Here is a 26,904-nt window from a genome sequence, read left to right as displayed (position 1 = left end):
AAGCTCTTTTACATCCTTAAGAAAAATGCGTTTATTTTTTAAAGACGGACTAAGACCCCATTAAACCTTATTAGGGTCTAAATATACATTTTTGGAACCTTACGAATAAATTCAAGTTCTTTCCCATTGAACTTTTTTAAATAGTTATTTTTTGAAATAATTTTCTTAGACACTTCTTCTAAAATCTATTTCACAATATCTCTCCCTCTCTCTTCTCATCACCTCCGCCTTCCGCACTTCTTCTCCTTTCTCCCTCTCTTTTCATCACCTCCATTTTCCTCAGTTCTACTCCTCTCTCTCTCTCTTTCCCACATAATTTTTCATCTAAAAATCATCCACAAAAATACCCTCCTCCATACCTAGCTATATTGCCCTATCTATGTGAAGTTTAGAGTGCAACGTCGCCGCAATCTTCCACACATTTTTTGTACCTTTTGTAGGTAGTTAACCAGGAGGCACTGAGATGGATTTAGGGCTGATTCAATTTATTGTATGATGCATCTCTTTGTTCTCTGTGTCTTTTTTTGTATTCTCCATGTTTTTTTTTAATGTTTTTTGTTTAGTTAATAGTGTAGAAAACATGAAAAAAAACTTCAAATTATTCTTCAAAAAATCAATTTGAGAACATGAAGAATAATTTCCAAAACATGTTTTTTTTGTATTTTCTATTCTCGAAAAAAATAAATTACAAACACTTTCCAAAAAAGCCCTCATATATTCTTAATACCAAATTCCATAAATTTAATTTCCACCCATTCACTTAAACACCACAAAACCAAAGTTCGATTTTCCAAAAATTCATATATTCAATTTCAAGAAATTGAAAGCTTAAAACTCATATATTTTCAATACACAATTATAGAAATTCAATTTTCACTCATTTACATGAAAACCACAAAACCAAAATTTGATTTTCCATTATTCTCCAACTTAAGCTCGTGAAAGTGATAAAACTCACATTTGATCTTATCAAAAGAAAATTTCTCCAAAACCCCAACATATGAGAAATCCCAAGATTGAGGATTTTTAATAAAAGCCTACTACACAAAAAAAAAAAAAAAGGGACCCTCCAAAAACTAGATGATGACTTCCCTACACGACAGTTAGGAGTGGTTGCTGACCAAAAGAAAAAAGAAAAAATCTTTTTTGTGATCAATGGAGGAGCAGCATCATTGGTGGAGGAATGGTTGTTGTTGTTGGAGGACTACCAAGCTTGTTGTGGTGGAGAGGTGGAGAAGAAAATGGGTTTGAAGGTGAAAAGAGGAGAAAATGGATTTGGTTATTTGGAAGAAAAGGTTGGTTTGAAAAAAATCGTTGAAGAAAGTGGATTAAAATAGGATTCGCATCAAAAACCCCATTTCCCTCCTTCAATCCTCTTTTCACCCCACAAAAACCCCAAGAAGAATATCCAGCCCGTTAAGAGTTTCATCTTCACCACAAATTAATTTATGTATGTTTATATTTTTTGACATTTTACCAGTGAAAAAAAAAAAAGAAAAAGAAATAAATAGGTGATAATGAAGATTTAATAAACAAGCCAACATGAGCCTCCTCACAAACTCCACCACTCTCCTTCGACCATCAAAACTATCTTCGCCCCTTCTTCATCCCCACACAGCCTCCATTGCCACCCACTTCACTCAGAGAAGAAGCAGAAGATGCAACCTACTAAGGGTTTCATCTTCCCCACAAAACCCAACTGCCACCATTGCAGAACCAGTAACAACCACTCAAAGTGATGAAGCTAATGGTGATGGTGGTGATGAGTCCAAATTGCTTTCTGGGTCCAGTGTTGTGAGGGCTTTCTATGCAGGAATCAATAGTCATGACCTTGATTCTGTGGAGGAGCTCATTGCCCACAACTGTGTCTATGAAGACCTCATCTTTCCCCAACCCTTTGTGGGTCGTAAGGTTTGTCTTTCTCTGGTTGAATTCCGGGAAAATTATTGAGATTATTTGATGAAATTCCAAATATGTCTTGTGATTTGATGACTTTTTTTTTTTTTGGAAATAATTGGGTAATTGTTGATAATGTTTGGGTTCTTCATGAATAGATTGTGAATTTATTGAAAATTTTGGAAAATTTATTTAGAAATTTTTATAATTTGTTAAGGAAAAGTTCAAGAAAGTCTGCAATGTCAAGGGTCATACAATGGGTTTTTTTTTTTTCCTAAATTTTGATCAAAGACCTTGAAATTTATTACATAATTTAGGGGTAGTTTGAGCTCAACATGAATGTGCAGGCGATCATGGACTTCTTCAACAAATTTATTGATACCATAAGCATGGAATTGCAATTTGTGATTGATGACATATCAGAAGCTGATTCCTCGGCTGTTGGGGTTACATGGCACTTGGGTATGTTGAAGGATCGCTTCTTTGTTCTTTCTGATTTTCATACTTCTGATAAGTTCCTGTTTAGCATCTTCAAAGCAACTAATGGTGGAAATGATAACAGAATGGAAGGGGAGGCCTTTTCCATTTAGCAAAGGGTGCAGCTTTTATCGGTTGGAGGTGTTGAATGGCAAAAGGCAAATAATGTAAGTTGGAGTTTCATTTTGAAAGAACAATTTATTCTATCATCACAATGCATTTACATTAACCCTAGGGTTGGCAAAAAAAACCCATCGAGCGGAACCTTGGTGGGAAGGAGAGTGATAATTAGGATTGGGAAGGAGGAAAATTTCATAAACCCGAAACAAGGACAAGGCGGGGATGGGGAATCCATCCCTTCCTAGTCTAAAACACAAGAGACACTCTCAAGTTGGCGTTGGTCCTTTGTGGGTAGGAAAAGGAAAAAGGTTTAGTGGACAACTCCTTTGTGTATTTTTTGGACGCCCTGGAAGGAAAGGAATAGGACGTTCGATAACAAAGAGCTTTCCAATTAAGGAATTACACTTGCTTTTCTTTGTAATCATTGGGTGTGGTCCAAATTGTTTATAGCTCTGAGCTCTTCCTCTATTGTAAATTTTGTGGATTTGATAGGGGCTTGTTGAAGGATTTTGTTTTATGATAGTCCCTCTTTCTTTTTTGGGTGGCACTGTCAGTGCTCTTTGTATATTCTTTGTGTACTTTGGGGCCTTTTTTTGGCTTTTCACGGCGCTTTTTTGGCGTTTCGCTTTTTAAAACACGTTTTCTCTATACCTATATATATATAAAGACACGGAATGTGGTAGGGATGGGGAATAGATTTACTAGTAAGGACAGGGACAAGACGGGTTGCACTCTCCTAGCCCATTTACATCTCTCTAGTTAACCCACAATCCTAAGAAGAGATGAGTTATGTTTGATGAGGATGATCCCATTTGGCACCGTTCTGATCAAATATCCCATGACATAGCATAGATGGATCCAAGTGCACAAGAAAAAACGGGGGGAGGGGTCAACAATCTTATATCTCTTTTCTCAATGCAATTTGGGCAGTTTCTATTTTCTTTGATAAAAGGGTATTTCCATGGGTTTGTCTTGGATGTATTCGTACAACCATATTGAATGATCCTTAGAAACCTGCAAAGAAGATACTAGTTTACATTTTTTTTCAAATGATGAAAAAGGGAAAAATGGAAATAGCATTAGGCTAAAGCTTAATTTGCAAAAGGATATAACACACTTTCCTTTCCCTTGTTGTAGAGTTAATAACCACTTAAGCCTATCGAATTTCTTGCTACAATTTAATAAAAGCTAAATACCTTTGGAGCTATTTCATTAGACCCTTACATATGGCATAAGACATTTTCTTGACCTTTCTCACACATGTTTTTGCCGTGATCTCTTTTGGTTGGATAATCGCTATGAAGATTGTCTTGTATTTTTTATGAAATAACTCTAGATTTGCATTGATTTTCTACCAATCCCATGTGAATTTTTTTTTTGAATGCGTTATTTGTCATTCGGTTGCTGATCTTAGCTTTTGAAAACAGTTATGGGCGAGATAGTGTGGAGCCATTTTTCAAGCCAGGAGAGACAGCTTTGGTATGTTTATTAACTTTTAGACCATAGCTTTTAGTCTGAAATAGAAACCAAAGCCAAAACCACAAATTCAAAGGGGAAGTTTTTTCATTAAATGTAAACAAATTTTCTGTATAAGCTAAAAGGGGCTTTCACAACAAGTGACCTTACACTTATTTCCATGTTAAACTCTTTTGGAAGCCAAAAATAGTTTATTAAAACCATCAAGATGGGAATAGAAGCTATTATCGGGCTTAAAAAGCTGGTTTTGGCTTCTGAAAAGTCCATCCAAACAGGTGTTGTTATTCTTACACCCGCAACAACTGCTTGTAAAACCCACATTTAACGCAGCTTAACCAATGATCTGAGCCAATATTTGGCACTAGGTGCATCCCAAGGGACACTCTTGATATGCAAACATATCTTGTAAACTATTTTATTTGACTTGATGGGTTTTAAGTTTTAACAAACAGCTTCTCTTGCACCAGTCTTGAAGCTCATTTACATGTCTTTGCCAATGGCTCTAGATCCTTAACCTTCCAGTTAGTAGTCGGTTGTAAAATTACCAAAATTTCCTGTTCTTTCTTTTCCCAATCGTTTCAGAACCGAGCTTGATGATCAAAAAGTAGTATATGCATGTTAGTATTGGTAGAACTGCTGTTTCAGTTTGTTCTGCTTATAGCTTACTGGTATTTCTGTATGAATAACTGAAAATGCAGGTAGCCATCAGGGGGGTAGCTTGGCTGCTGCAACGGTTTCCAAAATTAGCAGACTGGTTATGATTCCATTCTATGATGTGGCTGTTAATTGCGTTCAAAACTTGTGCCTTCTATGTCAAAACCCAATAGAGAAGCAATCCTGGGTTTGTATTTGTATAATATAGTTCTCCAACCAACCCTTCAAACTTCATAAAACAAGTACAGATATTCATATAAAGTGTACATAGAAGGAGAAAATTCAAAGAAAACATGAGTTTGGACATGCTTTGTTATTGTATTGTTTTATATTTAAGTTGTGTTTGGTTCTCAAAAAGAAAAAAAAAAATTAAGAAAAATAAGTACCTATTTAGGACTGTTTTCAAAAACAGTTCTAAAAAACAATTTTTAGGAATAATTATTGAAACTTGTTCTTTATATTTTGTATAACAAAAGTCTGTTTAAAAACTTAAAATATTTTAAACCAAATAATTTTTATGTTTAGTATTTTATTTTTAGTCATTTTATATGTTTGTATAATTATTTTTTAAAATAGTCCTAAAAAAACATGTGAAAAACAACTAAAAGATGTTATTTAAAAACACTGTATTTTTTATTCTTAAAAACTGAAAACATAAAATAATTTTTTATTATCAAACATGTTTTCCAATTTTTTTTTTATTATGAAGAATTTTTTTTTTATTATGAAGAACAGAAAACTATTCTCGAAAACATTATCAAATAGGTTTTTAATTTTCTTGTTTGATTGTATTATAAAAATATATATAAAGAAATTAAAATTAATTAAAAAGTTATATATTTTCAAATTATTTAATCTTTATATCAAAAAATTAAAATAAATAAAATAAATTTAAAATAATATATAAAAATAATTTATTGATATTAGATTTATTATTTATTTTCCCTTTTTTTTTTTTTTCTTTTTGTCTTTTAACTTTTAACTTTTTTTCTATTCACAAATGTTCCATTGCCGCTCACTCTCAGCATGCAGCCAAACAAGGTTTCATCTCCACCACAGAAAAACAAAATAAAGTAATTTATTATTTTTTTCATTTTTCTCCTTTTTCAACAGGTATAAAAAAATAAATTTACTCCTCAGCCGTGTAGGTGTTACATGGCACTTACGTACATCCAATGATGCATTCTATTTTCTTTGCCAGAGCTTCATTCTTCCTTCTGCTTCCTCTTTAGCATCTTCAAAGCAATTAACAATGGAAACAACAACAGAATGGAAGGCCTCTTCCCTTCAGCAGGGGTTGCAGCTTTCATCGGTAAGAGGTCCTGAATGGCAAAAGTCAAATAGTTAACTGTAAATGAGAATTTCCTTGTAAGGTATAATCTGGGAATTGAATTACACATTGGCATCAATAAAATCATTGTTCTGGGAATTTCCCAGTAGCTGATAATGCATATTTTGGTATGTACAGGTAGCATACAAGCAGTTATGTCAATGAGCAAAGCAATACAATCATATAGATAGAACAATGCATACAAGAAAAACCGAAACGGGGGAATGGTGAAAAATGAAAGGTCTCTTTCAGAATTGTACCTGTAATCAAAGATGAATGCATGTTACATTTTCTATATCTATCAGATAGCAAAACAATCTCTCCTTGTCAGGTGTATAATAAACTGACTCAACATTCCAAGTTTCAAATATTAAAGCTAATATATAGGGCATATAAATGAAACAAATTAAAGATAGTAAACATGCATTGATATTTCAGAGATATTAGCGAGCTTGGTTGTTGGGTTTTAATCTTGGCAAAGAAAGTGTCCACTTACGCTACATTTGGTTCCCGTAAAATTCCAAGGAAAATGTAAGGGAAAGAAAATAGAAAGGAAAAGTAGAAGGAAAGAAAAACTAAAGAAAAATAAAAAATAAAAAATAAATTTAAAGTCAATAAATTATTTATATATGCTATTTCAAACTCATTACACTTATTTTAATTGTTCAATATAAAGATTAAATCATTTGAAAATGTGTAAGTTATTAACTAATTTTGACTATATTAGATTTTCTTTCGTATTTTCCATAATAAAACCAAACATGAGAGTGGTTTTTTCTTTTCTTAGTACTTTCCGGAAACCAAACATAACCTTAAGGTATTTTTCATCTCCTAGTATATTAAGGCCATGTCCATGGAAACCAACAATCATAAAATCTATAAGAACATGTCTGGACAACACACAAAAAAAAATTCTTCAGAAAATATTTTGCTAAATTGTTTCTTTAATCAACTCAGTGTCATGTCATGAAATGGTTTTACAAGACAATACACTAAACAGAAGCAATTCAACAAAACATTTTAACCTATGGAGGTCCACTCTATAGAAAACAATCACGACATCAAAATAGAGGAAGCAGAGGGGACACGGATGCCAAAAAAACTCAAGGAATTGAAAATAGGATTTTTGTACATCACCTAAAGCATAAGTACCATTAAGACAAAAACAAACCTTTACAAAAAAATTTTAGTTAAGGACAAAATAAACTCAAATTTTCAAGCTTGATTGATTACCATCAACAATTTAAATTATACCATCTAAGATCTACATATCAGCAGCTATGCTTTGCTCTTAAAACTCAACTACAACCAACATTTTCACTTCTCTGTAAGCCTATAAGCCATTAATCTGATCAACAACTATGATATGGTTTGCAGGAATATAGACTACCAACACAAGTGTGCCTGCATGTCAACCTGATAAGGTGGTTCAGCCCCTCTTCCCAACATTAGAAGCCCCTTCAATATCTGCTTGTCAACAATCAGAATATAGATTGTTAGAGATGCAAACTTGAAGTGAAATAAAATCTAATGAAAGCTGAGGTGGGTTTGTGGGAAGTTGCACTTTTGAGTCCTAGTGGGGACAATAAAAAAATATCAAAAAAGAAATAAAGTTTACCTATCCCAAAAAAGAAGAAGAAGAATCAAACAGCAGTAGATTCACTGCTTTCAGTGCAAATGGGAATATACACATACAGGCACGTACTAGTCAACCACAGTGAGAGTAAATTCAAACTATTGCCAAAACAGAAAGAAGCTAAGGGATGAAAGATGACAGAATGCATGAAACCAATCGGTGTAGCAATCGGGAGCATGATCATAAAATAATGGCTATGGTACAATAATTAGTTTAAAGGCTGTATCAGTAGACTCCAGAACTGAATTTAGATGAACTGCCTCACAATGAATAAATGACGTATGTTGAAACAATGGAGCATGCATTACAAGCTCTTCAAGAACAGTTAAATAAATTGGTATGCATAAAATGATGCACAATTCCATTAGCCAAGTGATGGTATCAAATGAGAAACATCATGCTGCCTCAGGAAAAACTTTGACCTCACACCACGTAAATTGTAAATCCCATCCTGAGATCAAAATCAAGTAAAATTATTATTCCCTACTAATTGACGTCTTTTATATATTCTTGTTTGCCCTTCTAAAAAAGAAATTATTATTCCCTACATGAGATAAAAGATATGTTTTCTTGCAAAAGTTTCGGTGTATCGCCATTTCCTCGTGAAGACAATTGATATTAAAAGAAAAAAAAAAAGGGATTAAGAGAGAGGAAAAACATCCCTTTGAGTGTGTGGTTGGGGTGTGAGAGAGGGTGGGGGTTTAGGGCTTCTGTTGCTGTTCTTGTGGGGCAGAGGTGGCCAAAAAGAGGATATAAATGAACATGACAGCGGAAAATCCAATTAAACATATGAATTACAAACAAGGTGCAATGGGAGCAAATGATCATTACCAAGATGAGTTGGTCTCTTACAACCTGGCAGAAGCCCTCAAAATCTTTAAAGCTGCCAGCTGAAAGAAAGACAATCACAATCCAAAAAAGCCTTAAATTACCATTTGAAGTCAGCCAATGGAAAGAGAATGCCAGATTTAAAATTAAAAAAAAAAAAAACAGGACCAACTACTTTGATTTGAAGCACAAGGAATTATATTTATTCAATTCAGAAAAAATGAATAAATAAATAAAGAAAAGAAAAGAGAAAGCTAGATGACACAGTTGACACCAAATTAAAGGGCCAGTTTCCTGCAGCTGCAGAAAAGCTCTCAAACAAATGTTGCTAATTCCCCTTACAAAAAGATCTTCAGAGCTGACAAGAAGATCTTGAAATTCTTGTCCATTGCAAGAACTCATTCATCAGTAGACTTTTGGAGTTTTTCCACTGTTCTAAAATGGTATTTAAAATCTCTCCACAAGCCATTGATAATCAAGTGTTGAAAGGAAAACCTTTTGATGATAAGACATCAGTAAAATTATTGCAGCAGCAAGGATAAATTTTATAGGCCGAAAGTTGTCACACGAGTTAGTGAGAGGTGAATTGGAGGAGAAGAAACAGTCTCCTTTCTTGATATGGGGAAATAATCTAATGGCCTTACAAATCCAAAACTTTCTGAATACAAGCTAACCACCCAACCACTGCTCCAGGAAGTCGAGAGAAAATTAAATGCATGCTATCCATAATATTAATTAAGTCACAAGAGCTCTTAACTATATGAATTTATTATCAATTACGTATTGAAAATACAATGCAATACCTTTTCTATTTCAAATTGTAAAACATCATTAATGATTCAGTAATCATCAAGAGAATAATGTTGTGCTAGCTCATAAGTGCCCACCTGTTTCTATGGAAGACAGCATTGATCGTCTCTCCAAGCACAAGAAGCACAATCGGTCAAGGGGTTGAGTGCCAAATCAATCCCAAACTTTGAAGCAATTAATTGGCATCTGCTGCAAGGTTGGACACTTACCTAAGAATTAGAATCTGGGATATTAGCCCCTTCCACACAGATGGCACCAAGCTCCCTCCTGTGTCAAGATCTTTGTATCTCCTCAGTTCAACATCTATTGTTTGATACTAATTTCATTTCCTCATTGAATTCCCCGGAAGTTTCATCACCAGAACCAAAATCTTCACTGGAAATATAACCGGCTTCTTTCATTACCATGGTCAATCCTTCCAACAAAGGATAAATCTCATCTGCATTAGCATTTGATGTGTCATCCACCAGAAAGGGAGAAAACCCAGTGCCTACATCAACCCAAGCACATCCAGGAGCCTTTCTCACACCCAAATCCCTCATGAAAGTTCTCACCTTTGCAAGCTTGTTCCAACACCCAGCAGCAGCATACATGTTAGCAATCAACACATAGTATCCTGGATTTTCAGGCTTCATTTCCAACAGTTTTTCAGCTGCCCATTCCCCTATCTCTGTATTTCGATGAATCCGACAGGCTCCTATGAGAGTGGCCCACATAGCAGGAGTTGGCTTGTAAGGCATATTTCTAATTATTTCCTTTGCCTTATTTAATAAACCTGCCCTACCAAAAAGATCAGTCATGCAAGCAAAGTGCTCTAAATGTGGAGTAAGACCATAGAGACTCCTCATTTTTTCAAAAAGCAGTTGACCTTGAGTTACAAGACCTGAATGGCTGCATGCTGATAGAACTGCAATCATGGTTATATGATCAGGTTTGATCTGGAAATTGTTCATCTCTTCAAACAGTTTTAATGCAGCCTGTCCCTCTCCTTGCATCCCATATCCAGCAATCATGGAGGTATAAGTCATCTTATCCTTCTCACCCAACATATCAAACACTCTTCTAGCTTCTAAAACTTTTCCTGATCTTGCATACATATCCACAAGAGCATTCCATAGTAACAGATGATCCTTGAAATCCTCACGCCTAGTCATGTAGCAGTGGAACTCTTTCCCATGTTGCAAATTTGCTACTCGAGCACAGAGAGGAAGAACGCTTGCAATTGTCACATAATTTGGTTCAATGCCAGAAAGCAACATCTCTCTTAAAAGGAAGGAGGCTTCCTCGGATCGATCCATATGACAGCAACCAGAAATTATGGAGTTCCAGGTAATTAAACTCTTAGCTTCCATCAATTGGAATAACAAATATGCATGCTTGAGATCTTTACACCTAGAATACATAGTGATTAATGCATTTTTTACAGTATCAACCTCACCAAAACAACTACGGATTGCAAAACTGTGGATCTCTTTCCCCAGTTTTGCATCCCCAATATGGGAACATGCACCCAAACCAATGATCAATGCCACAGAATCCAAATGACTGCCACGTTTTCTCATCTGAGAAAGCAATTCTAGTGCACCCTTATAATTACCTGTCCGCAAGTAACCCCCAGCTATGGTATTCCAAATAATAATGTTCAATTCAATATCCTCTGCCCACATGCTTCCAAAAAGCTCAAATGCTTCATTCCACATACCCATGGAGGCGTAAACTGAAATCATTGAGTTCCAAGAAACTGCATCCCTTTCTGGAATTTTATCAAACAAGTCACGAGCAATACCCACCTTCCCACACTTACCATACATGGAAATTAATGCATTATGCACAATCAAGCTCCACTTAATACGACTAGCATTGATGGACTCATGAACCTCCTTTCCGAAGCCCAAATCAAGTTCTTCACCACAAGCCTTGAGAACAGATGGATAAGTGAAATTATCTGGTCTAATCCCTTTCTTCACCATTTGTTTATAGGCAGACAGAGCCTTCTGACAAAACCCATTTCTAACATAGGAAGAGATAAGCAGATTCCAAGGAAAAGGATGCAAAATATTTGAATTCTCAGTTATAACATGGGCATCAACCAGGAGATTAAAGGCTGAGTAGAAGGTGACAAGCTTAGGAACCAAAATGGGATGTTGTTCAAAACCCAAAGATATAATGTGGCCATGGAGCTGTCGACCCTCTGCAAGGGATTTGACATCAGTACATGATGATAAAAGAGAAGATATGGGGTGTACAATGAGGTCCTGAGAAGCAGAAGAAGCATGGAGTCTAATCAAAGAGAGAGTTTTGAAGGCATCCAATAGATTGCCTCGGCTTGTGAACTCCTTCAAGGATGTGAGAAGGGAATCTATCATAGATGCATCAACACTTGTGAATGTCTCTTGGGCAGATTCTAGTGCATTGCAGGACGCAGATGGATGAACATGTTGAATATCTACTGGTTTGATACTTTGTTTCCATTTTTTAGGTATGAATCTTTGGATTTGGGACACAAAAAGGCCCTTTGGAAGAAAATAAGATGGATGAGGCATACACTGTAGATGTTCCACCACATGACTGCACTGGCATTTGAAACACGAGTCACAATGAGCACGTGAGATTGACTGCCAGAAACCTCAATTTTTATTTCTCAACATTGAGGATAAGTTCAGTTAATTGACAACCATAAGGAACTAACAACAATGCTCCACTCAATTTAGCTATTCCCTGCACGCATTCAGATAATCAAAATGGTGTTATTGAAGCAAAAAAGAAAAAGGAAAAAAGAAAAGAAATAAGCCTTGATCAAGGCATCAGAATCACACGACCAAGCGGCCAAGCTTGGGTGATGAGCTGGAAACGTAAGAATTAATTTTTGATAATTTCATTTCAATGATGTTTACAAACATAGCATATTCGTAACCATAATATTAGAAGGGCAAGGACTGTGATGACCGTTTTGTACTTTGGTCGGGGAGGCACAGGTAGCATAATTTATTAAATTCATATAATAAATTTATACAAAATCCAAAAATTTCCAAAGAAGAAAAACTGGAAAACTATTAAACAAAACCTGGTAATTTAACTTCATTAGATTTGAACAAAAGTTCGAGCATCAATCTTGTTTTTAGTGACCCACATTTCTTTGACCATCTATCTTATTCCCCTTTATGCATATGCAAAAACATAAAGGAATCCAGACCCTTGACTACCTCCAACCACAATCCTTTCCCACCCAAACCAAGACCCAGAGGCACATAATTGACAAGTCATCAATTTAGTTCAAAAATTCCGTGTTTAAGAATCCATTCATTACCTACTGTATTTTGTTGGTGAATGAGATGAATAATTGAAAATGTGAATGTCAAAGTGCAGGGAGACTGTATTTTCAGAGCGAAACCTAGTTCTTCAATGATATAATTTCGTCATCTCTGTATTGATTTTCCGTTTGGGATGTCACAGAGCTTCATTTTTGTAATTTCTCAGCAAACAAAAAAGAATTCACATCAGATTGCAAACCAGAAAAGAAAAGAAAAGAAAATGTGCTGCTTTTGACTACTCCAAAATTCCGCAAAACTAATAGTCCGTTTGCTTGGCGAGAAAATTAAAAAACCCAAAAAAAAAAAAAACCAAACCTCACAACAGAATGGGGCAAATGACAGTTCAACCTTAGAAAATTTTCCTGCGTTTTCTTTTTCGTTTATTTTCTCGGCAACCAAACAAGAGCATGAAATCAAAAGCATGATTACAGACCGGAAGTTGAAACCCAGTAGATAAAGAGAGGTTACCTTGTTTCAAGAGTGGTCACCGGAACCATTGCCCCAGATATCGCCGGAGAGTGAGGCGGCTCTCAGCCGAATGGAAGGTTGCTTTGTGGGCGCAGAGGGAGGTCTTGAAGGCGGCTGAGCGGTTCAACCATTCATGACCCGGGTTGAACTGGAGGTGTAACAAAAATGAACCGGCCCATTTGCGGTTTGGTGAGGTCCGATCTTGAAGATGTTGCCTGAAATTATTTTAGCCCCGAAAGATTAAATTGCGATATTTGGCAAGTTTTATTAAAATATTTTAACCATACAAATTCAACTTATATAGTTTCAAATTATTTTTTTGCTATATACATAAGATAATTATTTATATTTTTAATTGGATTGAAAAGTTTTTTTCCTTTTTTTTGTATTGCATTAAAGAAAAATATTTGGTATCAAATAAATAGCTTACTAATCTCATGATTAAATATAATATAATTGAAAAGTTAAGATTTATTTGGGAAATAATTGTAAAAAAGATTCAAAAATATATTTTTATATTTTCTAAAAATAAAAGTCTATCTGAAAACTTAAAATCTTCTAAATTTATTTATTTTATAATTTTTTATATTTAAAAAAAATTATTTATAGTGCCTTATTTATTCTAATTTAACTTTAAGACATATTATAATTTCAACAGCCTCCCTAAATTGTAAAGTCAATCACACCAAGCGTCATCTTCAACTTCTCGAACACGTCCATCTTTAATGGTTTCGTAAAAATATCTGCAACTTGATTTTTTGATTTATAAAACTTAAGTTCGATTTCTTGATTTTTCAGAAGTTTCCTAATATAATGAAATTTGATGCTTATGTGTTTGCTTTTACCATGAAACATCGGATTCTTTGTCAATACAATAACAGACTTATTATCACACAAAATCTTTGTAGGACCCTGTAGACCCCCATTTTGGGGGCTCATTTTACTCACTTTTTTATAGGCTTTTCTTACCATGTGGAGGGCTCTCAAGGAGCCACGTGTCGCCTTGTGGTTAACTGCTAGGGAATCATGTTAGTGGTTTGGAGAAACAATGGGGAAGAGACACGTATTAGGGAAGATTCTAGGGAGAGCGTATTCCGTTAGTGATTGTTGGTTATAGGGAGATATTTTTTGGCTTGGAGGGCAAGCTAAAGAGATTGGAGGAGATATTTTTTTGGGTTGTTGTCTGAGAGGTTTGGTGGCTTGGGGGAGCGAGTTTTTCTTGGAGTTGCAAGCTATTAGAGAGAAATTGGAGAATAAGGAGGGAGGGTAGCTTGAGGAGCAAGTTTGCTAAGGGAGAAGACTAAGCAAAACAAGCTAGGGTATTCAGGGATATTTTGTGGCTGTTACAAAGGAGAAAGAGAAGTGTGAGAGGAGAAAGAAATGAGAGAGTGAGCATACCAGAGAATGAGAAGTTTAGAATAACCAACTAGGAGATATTTTTCTGGAGATAGCTGAGTGAGGAGAAATGAGTTTAAAGGTGAGCAGCTTTGGAGAAAAGCTTGAAGCCAAGCCAACATTGTTGGAGATGAGTTATTTCAAGCATGACTGGCATATGTTTCCAGTTCTTTTTAGCTATCATACTATTGTTTCTACTTTTTCTACTGGTCTTTGGATGTTGTTTGTTGTTTGTTGTTTGTTGTTTGTTGTGGACATTAAAGGGCCACAGGGTTGTCTTGCTGAATCTGATTGTATATATGCATGTTCTATTTCGCTTTCATTTTCTGTGTTTTTTATCTCTGTGGTAAGTATCTGATGTTTTAGCCCATCACTGAATTTGATCCTCAAAGATCGTGTTCTTACTCCTTTTGGATTCCACCCATATCTTGCCCATTGATCTTCATGAAATGGAGCTAGATTTAACGGTGTTATCTTCTCTTGTACCTGCTTTATTTTTCTTCACTTTTTCCTTTGTTTTCTGGTATTTTCGGAGTGTTGGGTATCATGTTTGGGTTTGCTACCTAGATTGAGATGCTTTTGAAATAGTTTAGTATCAGAGTCTTTGGGAGTTATGTGTTTTATTGTCTATTCGATGGGTTGAAGTTTATCTAGCTAGGGAAGTGTCATACCTATCATCTTGCAGAAGCTCCCATGGTATCCTGCTTCAAAGCCTAACTAGTGTTCGAGCTGAGGTATTAATGCAATGGTTGAGGTCAGACTTGGAAGTTGCTCAAGCAAACGCACATACACCTCTTGCACCTGACTCCAACTTGATTGATTATTTCAGTGGTGACATCTGCAAGTTTTGGTTTGAAAGACCCTTTGAAAGCACCAAAGCCCCCTTTGCAAAGTGCCTTCGTGCCCTTCTAGTGGTGTCAGGAAAAGTTCAGAGCATTTTTATTTCAACCCGACTTGTCAATCTTTACTCTAACCTTGGTGATGTATCCTTGTCTCGCTACACCTTTGATCAGATCCCACAAAAGGATATCTATGCCTGAAACTCAATGATATCTACCTATGTTCATAATGATCATTTCCATGTAGCCATAGGCTGTTTCTATCAACTGTTATTGGTGCCCGAAATTCGACTTAATTTCTACACTTTTCCTCCAATATTGAAAGCTTGCAGAACTCTAGTTGATGGGAGGAAGATTCATTGTCGGGCTTCCAAACTGGGTTTCCAATGGAATGTATTCGTGGTTGCTTCCTTGATCCATATGTATTCTCAATTTGATTTTACCGGTATTGCCCGTAGCCCATTTAATGATACACCGTTTCGAGATATGGGTTCTTGAAATGCTATGATTTCTAGGCTCATTCAAAATGGAAATGTTGCACAGACATTGGATGTCTTAGATGAAATGAGATTGGATGGAATAAAGATGAATTTTGTTAGAGTTGTCAACAGTCTGCCTGTCTGTCCACAATTGGGGACATTTCAACTGCAATGCTAATTCATTTGTACGTCCTAAAACATAGGTTAGAGTTTGACTCATTTGTGTCTAATGCCTCAATTAATATGCATGCCAAATTTGGTGATTGGGAGAATGCATAGAAGGCTTTTCAACAAATGTTTATGACATATGTGGTGTTGTGGAACTCAATAATTGCTGCCTATGAGTAGAATGATGGTCCAGTACTGCACATGGGTCCTTTGACAAAATGTAACTGAATGGATTTCAGCCTGATTTATTAACGCTAGTTGGTTTAGCTTCTACTGTTGCTCAGTCTAGGGATTGTAAAAAATAGCAGATCTGTTCATGGATTCATCATGAGAAGAAGTTGGCTTATGTAGGATGTTATCATTGAAATGCAATTGTGGAGATGTATGCAAAATTAGGTCTTCTAGATTCTATGCAAAAAGTTTTTGAGATAATCCCAGTTAAAGATGTGATTTCATGGAACATTTTGATAACAGGTTATGCTCAAAATGGTCTTGCAAGTGAGGCAATTGAAGTATATAAAATGATGGAAGAGTGCAAGGAGATCATACCTAATCAAAGGACTTGGGTTAGCATTCTGCCAGCTTATGCGCATGTTGGAGACTTGCAACAAGGGAATGAGAATTCAGAGGTGGGCTCCATAGTTCAATTGAATTCTAGTTTGGGTGGAATGAATTGTTATCTCGAAATATCGACTGGTGCATTTCATCTCATTTTTCAACTATAGAGAACCTCACATCCACACCATTGTTCGTTTCCCATTTGCTCACCACCTTCAATGTCTTTACTTCATCATATTCACCACCTTCCACTACCCTTACTATCATTCATTCTCCACCTATTTGATTTCGGTTTTCCTGCGTACAGGAAGTCCCATGTGCAAGGCCACCTTCAACTTTCTCATACCCATTTTCTCCATCTATCACCATGTTCCATTAATCACACCTCATACTCCACCATGCCCATAACCATACCCACAACCATACCCATATCTCTATCTTCTAAACCCACTGTCTTCAACCCATTCACCAATCCTCATGCATGCATGGACATCATTCATACCCATTTCTCTCACTACCCAAATGCTCCTCTCAATTCCTAACCTTTTAAACTTAGTTTTCCTCTCCACATTTTCTATTCATTCCACCATTAAACACACCCCTCTCATCACCCTTCATCACCCATTTCATCTTCCAAACCCACTACCCATGGTCGATACCCACCTCATTACCTCATCTCATCCATCCATTGTGCCACTAAATGCACCCTTCTCACTACCCTTCATCACCCAATCTACCACTTCAACTCTTTGGACGAGGTTTTCATGAATGACCAATTTTTGAATTGGGATCCAGAGAATCGACTCAAAGTTCGGATCGTGTCTGCCAGGGCTTATCATTCACCATTCATGCACAACATGTGTATCCGACCCGCACCTGAAGAGCTGGAGAATTTCGGTACTTCGGACTTAATTATATACAACGTTGGGCAGTTCCCATGTAATCAATACACCCACTACATGACATCCTTTGCTAGCGTAGATCTTAATCTTGCTGGGAGAGAAATGGTCATCCTCGGCACCCAGTACGCCGGGGAAGTGAAGATGGGTCTGTTTAGTGTAATGTGTTATCTTATGCCTAAGCATCAAATCCTCTCCCTACATTCCGACTGCAATGTGGACAAAGATGGAGATGTCGCCCTCTTATTTGAATTGTCAGGTATTGGGAAGATAACTCTGTTTACTAATCACAATAGATATTTATCGGAGATGATGAACACCATTAGGGTGACAATGGCGTGTCAAACATTGAGGATGATGGGGTTCGTCTTGATCATTTCGGCACCATATCTACTGCGCCCACTGGCCCTGCTGTGGTGATGTTTCAGTCAAATGGTCAAAATTCCATTATCGTTGTTGGGGATGGAGATGGTTTTGTACATGCTAGTGCATAGTATTCTCAGCTCATGCATGAAATCACATTTTCATCAAATGACGAGCCAAAAATCCTGAGTCGGCTAACTTGCTCGCTTTCTAAGATTGAGCTCAACATCCAAGAAACATGTCTTTTCCACAGTGAATGGCTACACCTAAGATGTCTTTGTTGTGATGGATGGCCATATAAGGAAACATAGCAGCTAAGAACTGCACTGGAAAAGGAAGTTTTAAGATTGAGAAGCAGTCTTGGCCAAATCATCATTTCTTATCTCCTATGGGTGAGCAAGAAGAAATATGAATCAAATGCAAATATGATTTTGTGACAATACCTAATGATGGGACTGGCGTCGGGGAAATCGATGTTAGACAGTTGAAATTTGAGAACAAAGTTGCATTGAGTTCATATGGTGATCTGTACAAAGGCACGTACTATAGTCAGGAAGTGGCAATTAAAGTCCTCAAGCCTGAGAGTATAAATTCAAACATACAAAAAGAGTTTGCACAGGAAAGTCTTTATTATGAGGAAAGTTAGGCACAAGAATGTGGTACGGTTCATTGGCGCATGTACAAGACTTCCAAGCTTATACATTGTGACAAAATTTATGTCTGGTGGAGGCGTGTATGACTATCTACACAAGCAAAATGGTGTTTTTAAGCTTTCTGCATTGCTCAAGGTAGCAATTCATGTTTCCAAGGGAATGAATAACTTGCACAAAAATAATATAATCCACAGTTGGATTTGGCCTAGCATATGGAGGACATGGTGCTGTCTTTTGGGAGTTTGTTGGTAAGGATGACTTCATCATGGGTGGCCCACGTGACAGGGATGATATAGTACATTGCAAGCTATTTTTATACATGCCTGTGCATGATGATTGCAAGTTAAAATTCTGGAACTAAAGACACTACAAGTTCATCTTTAACCTTGGAAGCACAACAGAAGGTGATTGACTTAATGGTAAAGAGATGTCCAGAAAATAAAAATAAAAAACCTCAATTAGGCAATAAATTGAGCAAGGCAGATGCAATCACCCACCCCATAGTGTTGTATCAATTGCACCTCAAGTCCACGTGTAGGACCTTATTTTTGAATGGCCACCCTCCTATGCCTATTTTCAAGGCCCACATGCTTCTTTCCTTTGCCTTCAAAACTGATTTTTGAAAATCCAGTTTTTAAATAATTCCCCTCCCAAATTCCTCATCCTTAGAATTTTTAGGTTCTAAAAATCCCATTTTCAATAAAAATTTTATTGTCGTTTTCTTTCCAGCAAGCAACTTTCGTGTCTCCTTTGATTTTTTAAAATGTTTTAAAATAAGCATGAATTTATTTTTGTAATTCCAAGTGATGGAATTTACGGAATTGATTCATGCAAAAATAAACTGGGTTTTGGTAGGGCCCAACATTAGTGATGTTTTCTTCAAAAATGAATCTGAGTGGAGTGTGATGTCTAACAATTTCTTACTTTGTTTAGTGACATATGCGACATACTTTGTGTGTTCATTTATTGTGCACTAACCCCATTTCTTGATAGCGCATTATCGTTTACTGCCAAGGTATGCACCTGTTCTCACTTTGACCATTCTCTGTGCATGTTTTGGCTCCCAGTGTATGATCACTTTATGGTATTCATGTTTAATCAATCAATTTCCACATGTGTTTCATTTTATTAGTAGAGACTCGTCTTTAGAGACTTAGAGGGGTGCTACGGTTTTTACCATACCTTCCCAATAAGTAACCTGACCCCCGAACCCTAATTTGGTTTTTCATATATCACATTTTCCAAAATAAAGAGTTACACTTAGGGTTTTGTTTCTTATTTTGTTTATCCTGTAAAAATAAAACAAAAATAAGTGGCGAATCTAAATCATTTTATTAAAATAAATAAATAATCATTTTCAAAATAAAAAGTGAGTTCGCCATTGAGTGGAAATGCATGAGCAGAAATGCGGGCTCCATGGATCCTTCTGTTCATACTTCAATTCACTAAGCATTCTGCGAAGCCAAACTACTTGACATGTTGCGGAAGTAACTATCATGTATTCAACTTCTGTAGTTGATAATGCTATAACTTGCTACTTCTTTGATGACCATGAGAATGCTCATATTCCAAGATAAAAAAACATACCTAGTAGTACTCTTTCTAGTCTCTACATCACCTTCCCAATCACTATCTGTGTAGCCTACTAAACTGAAGTTGTTTGAGTAGGAGTAGAAAATTCCATGATCACAAATACCACTTACATACCTCAAAACTCACTTGGCCGCTTGCAAGTGTGACTAATATGGTTTTTCCATAAATCGACTAATAATTCTCACTCCATAAGCAATATCTAGTCTAATAAAAGTTAAATAATGAAGACTTCCTGCTATGTCCTTGAAATATGTGGGATTTACTAATTCTCCAATGTCTTTTTTTTTCAACTTTAGTCACTCTATAATAAGAGTGCAGATTGTTGATGATGATTCCATCTTGAATCGCCTTAGAATGTTTAAAGCATACTTATTTTGTGAAATAAAAATTTCATCATCTGTTTGTTGGACTTCAATTCCAAGAAAATAGGACATTAATCCCAAATCTGTCATTTCAAATTGTTGTTTCATTACCTCCCTGAAATCTTCAAACATCTGTTGACAGTTTCCTATAAAAATCAAATCATCCACATAGAGACATACAACAATTATATCACTATTAGAATTTGATTTGATATAAAATGTACGCTCAAATGACTCTTTTGAAATTCATGTTGTAGTAAATAAGTATCAATCCACGTGTTCCAAGTGCGTGGTGCCTACTTTAACCCATATAATGCCTTATTAAGTTTGTAAACCTGTTTCTCTTGCCATTCCTTAATATATCCTGGTGGTTGTTCAACAAAAACCTCTTTTTCAAGTACACCATTAAGAAAAGTTGACTTCACACCCATTTGGTGGATTTTCCACATTTTCTAAGTTGTAAGTGCAATTATCATGCGAATAATATGTAATCTAGAAATTGGTGCAAAAACTTCAAAATAATCAATACTTGGCTTTTGTTTATAGCTTTTTGCAACCAATCTTGCCTTAAATCGATCAACATTACCATCAGGTTTATATTTTATCTTATAAACCCATTTAACACCTACATTTTTTTTCCAATTGAAAGAGTAGTTAGCTCCTATGTATTGTTCTTTTCTATGGATTGAATTTCTTCATTCATTGCTTGAATCCACTTTTCATCACTTACTGTTTCTTTGTATGAAATAGGATCACAATCTGCAAATAAACAAAACTTAACTAAACTTTCACCAATAATTTCAACATCTTTCATGACTTCATAATCCTTTAGATGTGCATGCATAATATGAGAATGTTTTGGGCGACTTTGTGATTCAGACTCCTACTTTGTTTTTGTTTGCATAGGAGAACTTCTAATAGGAGAAAAAGTATTTGAAGTAGAAATATCTGTTGTAGAACCCTTCTGAATCTCAAAGTCTTCTTCAAGGACAACTCTTTTTTACTCACTTTGTGTTTGAGTCCATGTCTAACACTCATTCTCCAAGAATTGAACATCTCTACTCACAATCAACTTCCATGTTTTTGGATTATATAGTTTATAACATTTAGTTACATCACAATAATCAATGAAAATACACTTCTCACTTTTATCATCAAACTTTTTTATGTGCTCCTTTGGTATATGGGAATATGCAATACACCCAAAAATTCGCAAAAAAGAAACTTTTGGTTTATGACCACTCCAAACTTTCTCAGACGTTCTTCAAAAGACTACTTTAGTAGGACAACTATTTAATAAGAACAGTGCACATGTAACAGCTTCTGCCCAAAATTTTTTTGGAAGAGACTTAGCTTTCAACATGTTTTTTGCCATTTCAATAATGGTTTTATTTTTCCTTTCAACGATACCATTTTTCTTAGGGATATAGCTAGCTGTCAATTGACATTGAATTTCCTTACTTTTGCAATAATTATAAAATTCATTAGAGGTGAACTCTCATCCTCTATCAAATCTCAATATCTTAATATTGCAACCACTTTGTCTTTCAACAAGAACTTTGAATTCTTTAAATTTGTTGAAAGCCTCAAAATTTTCTTTTAACAAATAAATCCAAGTTTTTCCTTGTAAAATCATCTATAAAGGTCAAAATATATTTTTTATTATTGGCAGATCAAAGGGTTGGTCGAGTCCATCAACTTCCCTTGTGTTCGAATGTTGTGGTTGTTTGGGTGAATGCACTATAAGTTTAGGGTATGCACATTTCCTAACAACAATTGCTTTTAAGAGAGTTGATAGCGTCTAAGGTCCTACAAGTGGTATCAGAGCCAAGGTCATGGGTTCGAACCCAAACGGTGTTGTCGGGAGAGAGATTGTTGGCAGATCAGAGAGTTAGCTTCCTCCATCAACTCCCCTTGTGTTCGAATACTGTGGGCACTTAGGTGAATGCACTATAAGGTTAGTGTATGTGTTTTCCTAATAGCAATTGCTTTTAGGAGAGTTGGTAGCGCCTGAGATCCTACAGTTATGACCAAGATATCTTACATCATTGAGATCACATATATTTGTATGCACCAACTCCAAAGGTTGCTTATTTTTTTGGATATTCCAATTGGAAAAGAATTCCTATGTTGTTTCCCTACAAGACATCCTTCACATGCACGATCTAGCATTATTTTAAAAATTGGACTGGATTGGCCGATCCGACCAGTTCGACAGCCGATAGGTCACCAATCCAGTCCGATTTGATTATTTAAGCTAAGGAGCCTTTGAACCGGTGTCGGATCACCAGAACCGGCGGTTGGACCGGTGAACAGGATGACCCGACAAGTTTTGAGTGAATCGAATGATTCTCCTCCCCCATCTAACGCTTCATCAGCCCGCCTTAGTGTCACCGCCCCTTGCAACCTGTTCTTCTTCCCAGCTCCTCGCAGTGCCCCCACCTAGATTTTTTCTTTTTTTCGGTGCCAAAACCCTTATTTTTTCCTCGCCTTTCCCTACCCAAATTTTTTCCTTTTTCCAGTGCCTCAAAAACCCTTCACTATTCCTCGCCCTTCGGTGTGAAAACCCTTCCTTCTACTTTTCCCTTTCCCACCCAGATTTTTTTCCTTTTCATTTTTGGTGCCCTAACAAGAATCGAAGTCCTGGAATCTTCCTCCCCAAGGCTTCTACCCTCGCTATCTGTATCACCCATTTTCGAGCACAACACCGGCTTGTTCCACTCCAATGTGTTCGCTAGAAAAATCAAAGAAAGGCATCGAATAGGAACTACGAAGGCAGAACTGGCAGGGAAATTGAGGGATGTTGGAAAACGAAATGAGGTATAGGAATGGAAAGATAGGGTTTTGTGGAGAGCGAAAATACGAGGGCGCACGGAATTAGAGGAGCGAGTGAGGAGTGTTGTAAACGAGTGTGGAGATGGGCTGAGAAGCATGGTCCTCAACTGACTCCGCCATATCATTTTCATTTTTGCATATTGCCTTGCGTCTCTTTATTCACTTCATCCCACACCCACAAGTCGCTTGTGGTTGTATATAAATTAAAAAATGCCTTATATTTTTAGTCATATGAGTGTATGGTCTCTTACACTACTTTCATCATTTGGTCATCAACAACTCATCTATTAAGTTTTACGGTGTTATACTCGGTTTTGCAGTGATTCTAAAAAATATTTTAATATTTTTATTTTTTTAAAATTATTCAAATATTTAAAAAAAATCAGAAACACTTTTTAAAATTATTGACAAAACCCATTCTAATTTAAAACTAATTTTCTCAATTTTCAAATAAAATTTTAATTTTTAAATAATATATAAATTATTATTATTATTATTATTATTTTAATAATATATAAATTATATATTTATGACGTTACTAGTTCGATTGTCAGTCCGACCAATGAACTGTGAACCGATAACTTTTTTGGTTTAATTACCGGTCCGATTCTGAAAGCATTACGATCTACAATATCAATCATAGGTAATCCTGTTACCATGTTCTTCCGCACTAACAACTTCAACCCATGAAAATTAAGATGACAAAACCAAATATGCCAAAGCCAATTGCTATCTTCTATTGTTGCCTTCAAACTAAATAAAGTTTATGCTTAAAAAAACATAAGAAACATCCTATTCTTTGTCATTTGCACTTTTGTAATCATCTTCTTATTTTTATCACTAAGGGTGCAAACTCCATTAGAAATATTAATGATATGCTCTTTTTCTGTTAATTGTTTCATACTCAACAAATTCCAAAAAATACATCTGCTATAGTAACATCAGTATCATCTTTAGAACCTATTTTAACATTACGTTTGCCCATGATCGAAACTTTGGATTTGTTTCCAAAATTAACATCATCTCAAATTGATTAATCTAATTGTGAAAACAATTCTTTCTTACCACACATATGATTATTACATCTTGACGATCTATATTTGATATTACTACATTATAAGCCAATACCAAATTCTGTTCTATCTCGACGGTGTTTACTTGCTCATCATGTTCATTATGCAATTTTGTCGACATTCTAACTTATACTGCCCATACTTTTTGCATCTAAAATATTGTATGTGTGAATTGTCTTTAGGTTTGGAAATATTGCCCCTTCTTTTAGAAGAATTTGTGTCACCATCTCCATTTTTATTGTTGAAGTTGTTGCGTCCTCCTCTACTTCTACCACGACCATAACCTCTAGCACCTTGTTGGCCACCACAACCTCCAGTAGATGCTCTCTGTACAGGGCTTGCTCCAAATTTGTAGAGTTGATTATCTGATTCATTCGTTATTCATGCAAACACAATGAACTTATCAACCCTTCAACTGTGAGAGTGAATATATATATATATTTTCAATTATTGCAACAACATAATCAAATCTTGCACTTAAAGAATGCATAATTTTCTCTGCTATTTGTTGATCATCAAACTTCTCAAAATTAACTTGCATCTGGTTAACAATAGTTTGTACTCAATCAAAATAATCTGAGATAGATTTAGAGTCATTCATTCAAAGAGACTTGAATTCACCTCTTAATGTTTGCAACTTCATTCGCTTGACATGTTCATTACCTTTATATAACTTTTGTAGAGTAACCCATGCCTCTTTTGTTGTTTCCGCCATTAAGATTTTCTCAAATATGGATTCATTCATTGCTTGGAAGATTGTATAAAGTGCTTTTTGATAATTTTTTCGATAATATTTCAATGAATCTTTCTACTCCTTTGATAGCGTCTTGAATTCTTTTGAATCAATCACTTTATTATAACTAATATTCACTAGATCCCATAAATATCAAAATCTAAACAAGACACGCATCTGAATACACCAGTTATCAAAATTCTTACTTGTGAATTTTGGGAGTTGAGGATGAATTGAGTTATTATTTGCAGCTATATTTTCATTAACAAGATTACAACATTCTTGTGATTATGCACATTCCCTCGTATTCTAACTCTAATATGATATTTCACATTTCTTGATCTTTTGGCTTTGATACCAATTATTGGAATCCACACAATTGAGTATTGATAATATTTTGTTAAAATAAAAATTTATTGCATTCTACTTTTAAACATAATAACAAGCCTATTTATATTAAACTAATCATACTTGTATTATGATTTCAATTTCTATTAGACTAAGATTCCTAATTAACACAGGAAACTTAAATAAATAACAATTCCTAATATTTATCAAATTTATAAAATTATTCTAATTTCACTTTCAGTCGTATTATAATTTCAACGGAAGTTATTATTATTATTTTTTTTTGTTTTAGATAACACAAAAATGTTTTTGAAAACAGCACCATACATACCTAAAGAAAACCCATTTTCCGTTTTTAAGAGTGAAAATTCGTTTTGAAGTCCAAACAGACTCTTAACCATTTTACACATTTTTTGCCCAAATAGTTGGATTCTCTTCACTCATGACTTCCAAAGTAAAAAACAGTGTCGTATTGGGCCCTCCAATTCATTCCCATGTGAAGGTGCCAACTACCTAGGCGGCGGAGGTTTGTTTTGGTCATTTCACTACTCTCCTTCTTTCTTTCTCTAAGGGGAAATATGGGCATGTTTAACAACCATTCTAAAAAAACATCAAACAATAGTTTTCAAAAACTCTTCTCAAAAAAATATTTTTAAAAATAATTATTAAATAAGTTCTATATTTTCCCACGAAAACTCTTTTTGCATCCATACTAGTTATACATCCATTTAAAAATTGATTTAAAAATCACTCAAATACAACATTATAATTATAGAGCATATCCTTTCCCTAAACTCATCTTTTTCTTCATTTTTTTTCTCTCAATCTATTTCTTCTCGACCACAAACTCTAATTACAGAGCATATTATTTAAAGGTTATTTGATATCAAAAGACTATAAAGATGTATTCATAGCTATTTCAATTTTTTTATACATTTTATTTGAATCCATATGGCGTGATATAATTTTTAACAAAAATTTGTTGTTATAATAATTTAAAAGCAATTAGAAAAAATTTAGAAGCGAAAAATGATGAAAATTTCAATGTAAATGGAAAAAAACATAAAAAAAATACAACCAGTGACAACTACATACAAAAAAATAATTTTTCTTAATAATTTTTTTCCTTAGTATATTCTGATAACCAAACATAACCATAAAATTTGTGATTGAAAAAAAAAAAAAAACAAATTAGAGAAAAGAAGAAGAAGAAGAAAAAGATGGGTATAATAAAGATAAAATAATGAGAAGAATGTTTTGATGATTTTAAAATTATAGGGTGAATGTATAAATAAGTTTTTAATTTTTAAAATGACATATAAATGCAATCTATCTAATTTTTTTTTTGATAGATATAAATATAATTTTTCATATAATAATATCCATAAATGCGATTAAACCTATAAAAATAACTATAATTTATAACTTTTAAATTTGTAAATTGTTATTTTTAAAATACTTTTTAAATTATTTTTGAGTTTTACAATCATTTTTAGACTTAATTACTTTAATTATTCATTTTTAAATGTAAAATATTTCTAAAATAAGAGATATTAATAAATTTATATAGGTTTAAAATATATTTAAATATTATTAAAAT

At 34.9% G+C, this 26,904-nt stretch overlaps 2 protein-coding genes, 1 long non-coding RNA gene and 1 pseudogene across 8 annotated transcripts; 3 read left to right on the top strand and 1 right to left on the bottom strand.

Moving 5' to 3' along the window:
- Window positions 1-1,472: 1,472 nt before the first annotated feature.
- Window positions 1,473-4,932, top strand: LOC117906150. The gene is made up of 5 exons (XM_034819109.1): window positions 1,473-1,911; window positions 2,244-2,358; window positions 2,459-2,540; window positions 3,921-3,972; window positions 4,668-4,932. The coding sequence occupies exons 1-5, from the start codon at window positions 1,543-1,545 to the stop codon at window positions 4,728-4,730; spliced, it is 681 nt and encodes a 226-aa protein (XP_034675000.1). The 5' UTR covers window positions 1,473-1,542; the 3' UTR covers window positions 4,731-4,932.
- A 672-nt stretch (window positions 4,933-5,604) lies between these two features.
- On the top strand, window positions 5,605-6,070 carry LOC117907565. Its single transcript, XR_004650020.1, has 2 exons — window positions 5,605-5,696; window positions 5,825-6,070. It is a non-coding gene; the product is annotated as an uncharacterized LOC117907565 (long non-coding RNA).
- Window positions 5,693-13,113, bottom strand: LOC117907564 (pentatricopeptide repeat-containing protein At1g71490). Of its 6 annotated transcripts, none has more exons than XM_034821148.1 (5): window positions 13,007-13,113; window positions 9,305-11,945; window positions 8,421-8,479; window positions 7,344-7,420; window positions 5,693-6,213 (listed from the first exon to the last, which is right to left on the bottom strand). In XM_034821148.1, exon 2 carries the CDS (start codon window positions 11,768-11,770, stop codon window positions 9,524-9,526), a length of 2,247 nt encoding a protein of 748 aa, XP_034677039.1. In that variant the 5' UTR covers window positions 11,771-11,945; window positions 13,007-13,113; the 3' UTR covers window positions 5,693-6,213; window positions 7,344-7,420; window positions 8,421-8,479; window positions 9,305-9,523. The 6 variants fall into 6 exon arrangements, with proteins under 6 accessions (XP_034677039.1, XP_034677040.1, XP_034677041.1 ...); XM_034821149.1 differs by having other exon boundaries at window positions 5,693-5,945; XM_034821150.1 differs by having other exon boundaries at window positions 7,370-7,420.
- A 2,547-nt stretch (window positions 13,114-15,660) lies between these two features.
- Window positions 15,661-17,838, top strand: LOC117905776 (annotated as a pseudogene).
- The last annotated feature ends 9,066 nt before the right edge of the window (window positions 17,839-26,904 follow it).

This window comes from Vitis riparia, chromosome 18, assembly GCF_004353265.1.
Source record: "Vitis riparia cultivar Riparia Gloire de Montpellier isolate 1030 chromosome 18, EGFV_Vit.rip_1.0, whole genome shotgun sequence".
NCBI classification, from domain to species: domain Eukaryota; kingdom Viridiplantae; phylum Streptophyta; class Magnoliopsida; order Vitales; family Vitaceae; genus Vitis; species Vitis riparia.
The sequence above is the reverse complement of the archived record's forward strand: the minus strand, read 5'-3'. Positions and strand labels throughout refer to the sequence as shown.